Here is a 12470-nt window from a genome sequence, read left to right on the forward strand (position 1 = left end):
AGAGCTGTTCCCTAACATAGGTGCGACTGGTAAAACTGTCCAGCTTGGCGGCTCCCTGCTCAGCTCCTCCCCCGACTGTGGCCGGACACTCTCACTGACCGCCAAGGCAGACTGTGCATCTTAGCTCAAGCAAGTCGAAGGTTTTCTGGTAAGTTGAGCCAACTGTCTGGCTGATTATCAGAGAACAGAAAGTAAACTGGAATATGTCTGCATAAATTGTAAAACTGTAAAATTGTACATTGTATATAATCATATTCATACATCCCTTTGGATTCATTATTTATCTGGACATATTTATTCATTCAACCGCATTCATATTTATCTATTCAGACAAATTCTATTTTATATCTTAATCTTTATTTTCTTCCTTCCTTTATAAATACATTTTAGAATCTATTCCAGTTTAACCTCACATTATTCTAATATTTTTATGTATCTCTCCTCAGCTATGGGCAGAGCAGTCACCAAAGGCATTTCACTGCCTTTGACAGTGTTCATTTATTTGTAAGAGTGATATACTTTGAATATTTTTTTTGCCCGAAAACTATCAATAATCTCATTCAAAAAAGATGTCAAATCAGCTGGAAAACACATTTAGCTTTGCTAACCTTTAGCTAATCTTAGGTATCCTGAGGTAAATATTAGCTGTACAGCCAACATCTACCAGATATTTGTTTTACGTGCAAAATGTAGGGTCGATGTTACATAGATACAGTTAAATCTTGCCACGTTAACCAAAGAACTTCCTAACCAAACAGAATAGTGAAAAGAATAGTGCATGATGTCTTGTGCATGAGGACGTTGCAGGGCATTCCTAATGAAGGGATTTGTGTGTAGTCCCCTTGGCCACATCACATGATTAGTGTGTAGGGCAGACAAGGGCCCTGTTCCTGGGGAATAGAAGGCACTATGGTCACATGTACAGGAGTTTATTTGTTTAATTCATTTTGTTTAATTTGCATTGCATTTTTGCTTCAGCATTCTTCACCAGACTTAAAATCTGTTGTAATCATTTCAAGTGGAGTTTTGAAAAATGGATGTTTGTAGGTAATTATTTGGTCATATGTTTGTGTGGACAAATAAATAAATAAATAAATAAATGCAGTCTTCGATCATATTAAAATTTTAATTAACCATAGCCTAGACTGTTTGTAAGGAATTAAACAAAGGCATTAAACAATTAAAACAAAGGCAAATCCATAAAAAGAATCTATAAAAAAAAAAAAAAAAAAAACCTGTGATGTTGCAATGGTATGTGATTTGTTTAATAGCATCACTGATTTTACTTATTTCAACATTTGATAATATCATATATTGACCCAAGGCTACTGGCTACTTTATCAAGCACATCTATTTTATACACTTTATAGGTGCACAAGTATGCACTAGTATGCACCATTATGCACTGTTGCACAGATTATTACAGAAATCACTTGGGTGTCAGGCCCCTGTCAACCCATGACTCACACTGAATGGTAGAGTGATAAATCTTTCTAATAAAGTGCATTGTTAGTGACACGCACATTGCAAACCATGCATTCCTTAATAGGACAGAACAAAGCCTATATGCAAGTGGTAAAATACATGCAGCAGGTGGTGAGGAAGACTGCCCTGTCTGATAACGTGATTTATGCTGAGGGCAGACAAACATCCAGAAAGCTCTCTCTCAAAGAGTGACACCGCCTCACAAAACAGGTCCAGGCAGGCCGAGATCGTAAGATAAAATATATTCTCAAGAAAAGCACTTCAGCCAAATGGAACTTCCTGTGCAGCCTTCCATAAAACAGGTGTGCCATTTCTCAAAGCGAAATGTGAAGGGAAAAGAATAAAAGTTTCAGGACCATGGGCCCATTTCCAAGATCTTCATCTTAGATTTTACACAGCATTTGAACAGCATTGAAAAGTCAGTCAGGTGGGCTAGTTAACATCTATTGCAGCCCCATAAAGATCTCTACACTCACTGTGTTACCAGTATGACCAGTGATGTTAAGACAAGCAGGAACAGCATTTTTTGGGGGTTGTGCGTGTACATCAGTGTATGTGTGTTCATGTGAGTGCACGCATAGGTATGTGTTGGTAGTGTAATGTAGCAGCTTAGTTGACATCCATGTGAACAGTTTATGGCATAAAACAAAGCCACATGTTAAAACACATTTAAAACACATTTTAATTATAGGGCATTAGGCATGAAAAACATTGTTTTTTGGGGTTTTTTGGGAAAACAAAGTCTTTGTTGGGATGAACAGAGAGAGGGCCTTTCCGGTGAAAGAAATCTTTACTTGACTGCATGAAACAGTTTAGGAGGACATCCCCATGGTAACTCACACAACTGTGTGTGTTCTCCAAGACAACCATAGCTTGTGATACCAGTGGGAACGGAAAACACACAGCAGGGAAGTCAAAGGGCTTCCGCACAGCAATCACTGGCAGGGAACATTGCTCTGGTGTGAAGCTGCTGCCAATGAACACACAACCGTTCCTTGAAACACGCTTAAGTCCGTGCTGGGTTTGATACTGCTCATTCATTCCAGTAATATCTTTCCCCATAAACACCGTTATCAAGAAATGTTCACATCCTGAAGTGAAACGTACAACAATAATTTGACTGGCATTTGTGTGTCCAGTAGTGCTTATAGCCCTTTGACCCCCAAGCACCTGCTGGTGGGTTCAGGCTTTGCTTTTTTCACTCTCGTGACTACATAGCTTTCATCTTGGCTTCAGTGTAGGTGGTGTAGCCTTAATCCATGTTGCCTTAGTTCAGCGTAGCCCCAAGATTAAAAGTAAAGCTTGAAATCAGTGAAGGAAATAAGGGATCTCGCTGCTAGAACAAAAACAAAGCCCTTTAGTGTCAGATTTTCACCCTATGAATGGAAAAGATATAGAACGTTCGCTGGGAGGCATACCCCACCACTCATGGGTTAATGAGTAAATAATGTACTGGGTGTTCGTTTGTTCTTTTTATGGGAAGACAGGGCTGCTTTTACAGCCGATCGCCCTGCTGCCCAGCTGGGAGGAAAAAGGACAGTATCTGCACGACAACGGTATGGTTTCCGTGCCTGCAGGCTGCACTTCCTCCTCTCCATCCGTGGGCCATTTTCTTGGGTCCTTCCACAGAGGAACGATACTTATGGCGTGATCTAAACATCATAGTTGCCAACACGGAATTTCACCAGGGCAACCCTCATGCTTGACTTTAACCTTGTTCGCCTCTCTGCCATCAACAGCAGGCTTGGCCCAGGTTATAAGCAAGATTACATATTATCCATTACTCCTCACCCAATCACCTTCTATTATATACATTTGTATAATATTTAAAGACTCTCTGATACTGACAACATGAGTGACACAAAGAGTGTTACAAACAACTTGCAAGTAGCATCAGTGTTAGGGTTTGTCTTAGGATCCCTGCCATTAAAACCTATGACTCGTCTGATCATAGGCAAAAGTGATTGGAAGAGACTGAACAGTGAGAGCTGCCATAAACAGTGCTGTTGTTATAACTTCCAGGTTTACCTATTAGTGGCAAAACCCAAGAAGATCTGCAATCATAACCGACAATCAGTCATCACAGAAACTGAAAGTGCCTCATGTAGTTAAACACTAGCTATCATAGTTACACATTATTAATAACATAACAACTATGAAGAACTTTTAATAAGATATTACAGTATATTTGCATGACTATGTAATGGCCGCACTTCAGGTCTAAATGTTGCACGACTAACTAGACGGCATGCTGACATTCCCGCCAGCCGAGCCTGCCAACGCTGAGAACAGGTCTTGACTGACATGCCTCAGCTGGACCTTGTATGAGCCCAGATCCAATAAAAGGCATCCCTTCTGGAAACACGCATGCAGACCTGCAGACCCCCCCCCACCACACACACACACACACACACACACACACACACACACACACACACTCACAGAACTGGCAAGAGTCTGAGGATCTGAACATTGCTTAAAACGGCATTCAAGCAGCCTGCCTCTTTTATCTCGTCAATCCTTTTTTTGTAGATTTATGCCCTGCAGACACGGCTTGCTCCTCCCGTTTCTGACAAAAGGCAGCCAAAGGCATGTTTTAGCTCCTCAATCGGTTGCATAGCAAAACCCAGAAGAGGATCGTTACTTTTTCAACTACCCTTCACCTTTCACTACAAAATCAGCCTGTCACAAAGCAGGCCTTTGTGTTTGATACTTAATATTGAATGCCCTTCAGTCTGATATATTATATTTGGTTCCCATTTAAAATGCAGCAATTAATCCTCGTGTTTGACTACATACTGTGAGACTCTCTAGCTTCTTAGAATACCTGAGAGTAAGTTTGTTGTTTCTCAGTGAACTAATGAAAGAATGATTATTTATATTTATGTTTACAGCACTTATCTAGAGCAACCTCAACATACATCAGTACTACAATACATGTGCTAGGGCCCATGTTCATGTGATGAAAAACTGCACATCATATAGCACAGGCAAAATCTTTGCTTAGGTAAAGTGTCATCATAACTCCAATTGCAGGCATTCTGCCACCTGCCTGCCGGCGGCCAACAGCCTAACAGGCTTGTAATTATTGACAACACCTGCAAAATGCAGCGTGGGTAGACTTACACACCCCATGAAGGTATTATTGAGTGGGCCACATCTCCCATGGTGCAGCTTGACAGTAAAATATGACTGTGGAAAAGCCATTTAAACTAGTTAGTTGATAGAAAACAAATAAAGAATCAATTAAAGAAAGAAAGAAAGAAAGAAAGAAAGAAAGAAAGAAAGAAAGAAAGAAAGAAAGAAAGAAAGAAAGAAAGAAAGAAAGAAAAAGAAAGAAAGAAAGAAAGAAAGAAAGAAAGAAAGAAAGAAAGAAAGAAAGAAAAACATTTGTAAACTGTCCTGTCTGATCTGACTCAGGAAATACAGAAAGGGAACAACTGACAATACAGTACATTCTATACACTGGTTTAAAGTTACCATACTAATACCTCTTATGAACAAAGGACAGTGACATTTCTTTTGCAGTCATCAGTAGTTCAGTCTGCAGTGCTGAATGTACCTTTAAAACTTCTAAATTATCAGGGCAGAGAATATGCCCATAATAATAACCAAGGCTGCATCAGATATTGCAGTATATGGTATGAATGAAGACCTGCTGCATACAGGATAAATTGGGATTTTGTTTCAGAAGACAATATTGTCTGGAGCAATATTTCTTGGGTGCATTCGTTATTTATCCTTCTTACCTGTGGTAACAAGGTAGTATTTATGTACTTAACACATTAGACAGTCTCCGCCCCAGGGGACAACTAACTAGGTTCTGACTGGCCCACAACAACTCCAGCCCATCCCCTGTCCCCTCCTCCTCATTACTCAAACCTATTCCTCTTCATGAACTCATTAACATTTACATATGCCCTTTCCAGTTTGCTCCAGTTCTTTGCAAGGCCATGCTTACATTAACTTCCTTTAGTTTGTTATGTTCCACTTGTCCTTGTTCTTTGTCCTAGAGTTTTCTCTGTTCTGGTGTTTTCCCGAAACAGATTCATGCTTGCGTAACAATTTCACGCTCTTAACAACTGAACAGCATTGTCTTTTAGTAAATTATATGGCATTTTGTTCTCAAAACGTTTGAAGTGTGAGATCAAACCAATAATCAACAAGGTCTGTGATGATGTGTAAATAATAATAACCTAATTATTCTTACATTTTAATCTAAGATTAAGCAATTTAGGTCCAATTTAAAATGAACTAGTTTTAGCTGGGAGATTAACACTAAGCCAATCCTGCCTCAAGCCATTTAGCTATAGTGAAACACAGGCAATCTTATGTTTCCCACTCAACATCTGATGGTCTCAGAAAGGATTAAGCTAATTATATCAATGGCTTGGTGTAAATTATTAGCAGAGAATAAGGCCCAATATCATTAATATTGACTCAGGATTATAATTGCCATTACTTTGCGCCACTATTTTAATGGATGGAGGAATTATAACCAGTGTGAACCTTCCACAGCTTGAGTCTTTATGCATGTGCACTGTCAAAGACTGTGACAAATTCACAAGTTAATAAACTATCAGATTATCTCTGACTCAAAGCATAACAACTTCGTTGAACAGACTGTGTCATAACAGAAATGCCCTGAGTTCCTCCTCACTATTGGTTCCAGACCCTAAAGGCCTGCTGTCACTGTGGCATCTCTGGCAGAGGGGCCCTGGGGCCTTGGAACTGAGCAGCTGTGTGTCTAAACTCAGCATGAACCAAGAGGAAAAAGCCTCAGGTCCAAGAGCAACATGACGCGGAAGTCACGTCCCCCAACCAGTGGCGTCACACGAGAGCTGCTCACCAGCACCGCTGGAGTCATCCGCACCAGAGAAAAGACCCACAGAGGCGGGAGGGGGGGCCACGCACCCTCCGGCGTCACCGGCCGAGGCTGTCAAGCGGGACCCCGGCTCAGTCCGAACAAGCAACGCTGGAAACAGCTCATCAATGGGCCGTTTGTGGTGCTCCAGAGGTGACCTGGACCAAGTCCAGCTTCACCAGCTACCATAACTGTGAACCATTCAGCTCTGCTCCTACTGGACGCTAAAGGGTGTGCTCGCGGGAAAACTGCATCCCGCATTGTATTAGATGCAGTTTAAGGGTTACGAGGGACCTTTATCCCAAGAAAGCCAAAAAAAAAAAAAAAAAAAAAGCTCATGGAGAGGTTCTGGGCTCCTGGTGAGAAGGCGTTTGTCAGGAGTGACAGGAAGGCACTTGCACATGAAACAGACACACACACATGCTGTTCCCTTTTAAGTGGCTTTTCCATAGATGGGCTGGAAACACAGCTGGGAAAGCTCACGCTGCCAGGCACTCAGATCAACGCATGTGGCCCAGACGCTCTCAAAGCCTCTATCCGAGAGAACAGGCCTTTCCTACGGTAGCGATGTCCTTTCAGTTTGCACAGGCAGTATATCAAACACTAAGGGCCTTAGGTCCGTTTTGTTACTCTACGGGTTTTTGAAATTTAAGATCCAGGCAAAGAATGCACATGTAATGAAATATCGGAGATTTGTACTGCAGTGCACGTTCGCTGGGAGGTCAATGTTAGCACAAATGAAGAGAAATCACGGAATCGCACTGCCGTAAACAAATTAAACAAACCAAAAAGCCAGAAAAATGCGAATATAAGGTGAACTACCACATTCAGTCTTCATCTAGGAACAGCTGGAGTTGGCCTATCTATATCTGACAACTTTGTTAAGCATGAAATGTAAAAATTCGAATAAAACAAACAATCTCACCCGTTTACAACTTTATGTCAGCATAAAGCAGCTGGTAACTGGGGTTGTTTGATAACTCTGCCCATATTAATGACAGCGTTAGTGCACATTTTCGCATGATGAACGTAAAGTTTTAGCCTAGCAATTTCATTGTTCCTTTTACCTACTGTAGCAAAAACTGAGAACAGACCAATGAGTTATCATGTTAGTTATACAAATGGCAAAATAAGTGAACAGCTCAAATAAATTAAATATACAAACACGGCAGAACAGAGTGAGCACGAATGATGGCTAAAGGAAGTCAGGAAGGCAAAAAGACCCCACGGACCATGTTCAGGTGAATATGTCAGTCTTCACTGTAAAATATCGCTGTAAAATATCACTGTAAAAGTTCACAAACACAATTTACATCAACGCGCCTTTTCTACACTGTGGGAAACGTCTACCTGCCGCGTTAACTAAATTGGCCGTGGCTTTAAAAGGCTTCGTTACTTCTAGACAGAACTACATCCCGTAGACCTTGCATGTTCCTGACGATAAAACTCAGTCGAAGAGAAACGTTTAGAAGCAGCAGTCCCCCGCGCTCACCTGTGCGGACTCGCTGCCACCTGTGCTGGCGGAAGCCATGTTGCGAGCGTCTCGATTCAAAGATCCTGGGTTGTCGTGGAAAATGTCTCCGCTAAATCCATGGGATATTCCTGCGGGATATTGTCCAGCGTGTGCCAATGCCCTGCAGTTCGTTTCTTTCTGTGCGCCTGGGAGCTGAGCGCCGACAGGTAGCCTAGAGTGAAGTTTGCAGGAGTTTCCAGAGCTCGGAGCTCTGCCCCGTGAGCACAGGGGCGCGGTATCTTATTCAAACATATTACTGCGACTTACAGTCACACCTTAAAAAAAAAGATCAAATAAAGCACAGTGTAGAATTTCACATTATCATCTGAACTGTCTGTTCATACGATAGGTACTGAAGACACATGTATGGCTATTTGTTTTTGTTTTGGGTTATTTTCTGTTTGTTTGTTTTGGTTTTTGTTTGTTTTGGTATTTTGCACGCATGGTGGTATGAATATTTTGAATTGTGTATCAAGTCTTATGACCATCGCACAGTGAAACCACTAGAGGGCAATAATGGTACATAGTTTACTGAAAGGTTCATTTGTTGTATCCATTTCTGGACCCTGACCACTGTTTTTGTTTTTGTGTTCATTGTAGACCAAAAGTAATGTGTGCAAGTTTAATGATCAGTAATTGCCTTTGTTGCAAAAATATTAGTGCACTGTCAAACGTGTGGAACATGTAGAAATCCAAACGCTTGTCCATTAACCAATATCACATAAACAAAAAACTTAATTAAGGTTATCTGGATTAAAATCTAAAGGGGTTAGGGTTAGGGCTAACTGAAATATCTGGAAAAATACACTGGACAACATGACTTCTATGGACCATCATATGTCTGAGAGTAAAATGAAGCCATCTCTTCATGTATTTTGTAAATACATTATGTGGATACCAAAAATCTTAGTAATCACAATTAACAATTACAGTGACTTCCAAATAAATGCCTATATATTAAAGCAAATCAGTGAGGATGATAAGAGAAAGGCAGTTATCAGTATGATGATTAGGGTAAGAGGATAATAACTGTGGAAATGGTTGAAGAAATCTGTGCACTAATGAGTCACATAATGCATACAGAACTCGTGAATTTTTTAATAAGATCCTCTTGAATATTGTGTGACAGCAACTTGAAAAAAGCAAACAAGCAGACCCTGTGGCATTTTGCTAATGATATCTGATTAGTAATGCAGCATCAGAAATGTCAAGAAAGCCTCACCATGCATCATGGGTCATCATAAATTACTTAGAAAGGTGAAATAACATCTTAATATAGGCTTCATTATTCATGCTTTAATGCGTCTTTATAAGTGAACTGAGTAAGTTTTGTAAGGAACAGAGCTTCCTTCCCTCTGCTGCCACCTGGAGGACTTTTTATGCATTTAACCCTATGCTACCCCACACATGGGCTGTGCTGTCCAAAATAGTTTATTAAATACTACTTGTGTATTGATTGGGCCACAAATCAGTATGCCATATGCAGTATGCAACCAAAATGAATTTTTCCAGTATGTGAAGGATACTGGATGATATTAAACTCCAGCCAAATATTCCAGTTTGCAACCAGAGCTATCTTCATGGTGTACCACGTCCCATCATGGTTGTCGCATGCTGGAAACATACTGGATACTGATTACTGCATATGGACCAGTATGGAGTATTCAGTATACACTGAGTGCAGTATGCAGTATGCAGTATGTAGTAGACTATTTCAAACACCCTTGTCTAAGATCTGGGAATTATTGGAATTATACATCCAATCCCAAGATGAAATGGTGTGTAGTATTACTCCTATATCTTACAGCATGGGGGGTTGTTGCTGTTTTCTGTATGTTTTATATTCTTTTTCTTTTCTATCCTTTTTGTTGTTGTTTGTAAACATTCTCACTGGCACACCAGGCTCACGTGGCCCAATAAACAGACTTCACAGGGGCTGAATAAGCCTGGTTTAGCATTTGCCATCTGTTTCCTCCTTGGTGGCAGCTCCTTGGTGTTTGTGACACTATCTGTGTGCTTCTTCTTTAGAAACAGGAGATGGTAACACACCATTTAAGGACAGAGTTGACATCCATCTCCACGCCAGCGCTCATGTGAGCTCTCAAAGTCATATTGTGCAGTGCTGAAGCTTCAGAATAAACTGGCCACCATACTCTCCTGTAGTTCTTCTTTTTCTAAAATCCTTTTTTTCTTCCGATTTAATCACTATGCCAATTCCCACCCACTGATTAGATAACCTCCCTATCTCATGTAACAATTACCAAGGCATGTAACACCAAGCACCACATCATTTCATGACTGCTGTCCATGCTGTAACAGAGGGCAGCCTGTCACACTATGAGGATAGCACCAACTACCCTCATCAGCAAGCTTAAGTGCACACGATTGGCTGGTGCTACAATGAATGACAAGGGGCAGAGTAATGTCCTCCATCCCACCCACAGAGCAGCGCCAGTTTTCTCCCTTGGGCTCCCAGACATGGATGGCTATGGCATCAACCAGCCTGTTTTCTGTTGCCCAACCCAGGCGCCTGGTTTCTGCACGTGCTTTGTTATAATGAAGCTTGGAGTGGTTGCTATGGTGTGCAGCTGTGAAGTACTGTAAGTGCATGTTACATGTTTGCATGGTTCTGTAGTTCTGTAGCACTGTGAATCACAGCAAATCATCAGAGACTGTCCAGTAAAGTACATTAGCCAAAGGTCAATGACCTCAAACTTAAAACCCTGCTGTGCCTGCCTGGACATGAGTGATGGGTGTGCAGATAACCTGGGAAACAAACAGGCGTCAGACATCCTGGTGCTATTAGGTACTCTTTCGTTTTTAGTAGTATCTGTTTGGACCATCTAACATAATTAATGTCCATTTTTCAAGGAAACTCTAAAGTCTTTGGTAAACTTGTTATGCTGTAGCACTCAGAGCTCAGTGAATACTGGAAAAGGCAAATTGAAGTAGCTCTATGCTGTATGCTCACAAACAACACTTATTTCATATATAGGCAATCGGAATTCACAGCAGCATTTACTGCAGTGACACATTTGGCACTGGGGTGTGCATTAGTGGCACTGCACAAACTACTGACCAAGATCCAACAATAGAAAGAGATGTTTCTTTGATTGTGATCGCTGTTTGTTTCCCACTTCAGACTTCATGGAGAAGGTTTTCTGTGCCATGGGCTGATTGGTGATTAGGACACTCACCTGCTAGGCCTGTCAGCCCACCAAGAGCTTTAAAGCTTAGCAGGATTCACGGTAGTCCTGGTACTGGTTACCGTGATTGTCATCAGGGTGAACAAGGTCCAGACTGTCATGTTACACATGAATGGCACTGACATGCTCTGCAGAGCATGACTGTGCATTGCAGTTTTAGCATTCACCATTACTGAGAGAAGGCAATATGCAAATCGGCATGCAGGTTCTTTTCTTGTGTTATCTTTTGGACAGATGAAGAATAATTGTTTCTATGTCTTTTTTCCTCATAAATTTGCAACTCTGTGCTTTATGCTACATTAGAAAGGGAAACATTTATGTAGCTCACTCGTTTTGAATTATACCACGACAATGAGAAGGATCCTATCTGTTAATTTAGCTGCCATCAGCCTGCAGCATCCCCATGTCACCCTCAAGGTTTACACGGCTCTCACATACAGGAAGATAAAGGCATGTCAGCCCTCCACAGATCAGCAGGTCCAAGGCCGCCAAGCAGCCTCGGCTTCAGCACGACAACCAGACGGGCTCAGGGGTACCGATAGAGTGCCACCATGTGCATCTTCCATCATTCATGGGGGACACATGCCTCTCCAGGCTGTGTGGGGCCTCTCGGCCAACCTGAGCTTCAAGTGTAATTCCAGCCACACTGCTGGTAGGCAATGAACAGACATTAAGAGTCCTACTCAGCTGGACAACTGTGTCCCTCCATCTGAATTCATTACCTAAGATGATTTTTAATGATGTTTTGAATAAATGTATTTGGTATGTTTGTGGGGGTTTTTTTTGGGGGGGGGGGTGATACTCGATTGGAAAAGCTTGCAAACTCAGCTGTTTAATTGTGCTTACATAAGTGGTAGATAATATTGGAAATGAGTCTGTAATCTGCTTATTTGGATTAAAATCAAATAGCAGGCTACAGCTGGTGTGTGTGTGTGTGTGTGTGTGTGTGTGTGTGTGTGTGTGTGTGTGTGCGTGCGGGTGTGTGTGTGTGTGTGCGGGTGTGTGTGTGTGTATGTGTGTGCGTGCGTGAGAGAGAGAGAGAGAGAGAGAGAGAGAGAGAGAGAGAGAGAGACTGGACTAAGAGTTGTTCTTAGTAACACTACATAAAGTGTTAAAATGTGTGGCTGCATGGACTTTGATGACAGTAATATTAATACACAATAGATGACCATCAGAAACTAGTTATTGAATGTTGGTGCACAGCTGCAAAATAAACTTTAAATAAGACGTAAAATAAACGTCGACCTCTGTTGTGTTGTTATGTAGAATGTTTTATTATATAGACCGCCATAAGAAATAAATACCCTCAAAGATGACAGTCAGTTATAGCAGAAATGGACATTGTTTACTCATTGCGCAAATTCGCCCACGTCACGTCTCGTACGTCAAGGAAGAATTAACG

The 12470-nt window shown here is 41.4% G+C and overlaps 1 protein-coding gene across 1 annotated transcript in view; it reads right to left on the reverse strand.

Annotated features, from left to right (window-relative positions):
- ank3b (ankyrin 3b) overlaps positions 1 to 8038 on the reverse strand; it is a 121114-nt gene extending 113076 nt beyond the window's left edge. Inside the window, exon 1 of the mRNA XM_081697705.1 lies at positions 7842 to 8038. Coding sequence (XP_081553831.1) covers positions 7842 to 7880 — 39 coding nt within the window. The 5' untranslated portion in view covers positions 7881 to 8038. The remainder of the gene's footprint in view (positions 1 to 7841) is intronic.
- Positions 8039 to 12470: the final 4432 nt, after the last annotated feature.

Source organism: Electrophorus electricus, chromosome 15, assembly GCF_041902795.1.
Source record: "Electrophorus electricus isolate QZ-2024a chromosome 15, ASM4190279v1, whole genome shotgun sequence".
Taxonomy (NCBI): domain Eukaryota; kingdom Metazoa; phylum Chordata; class Actinopteri; order Gymnotiformes; family Gymnotidae; genus Electrophorus; species Electrophorus electricus.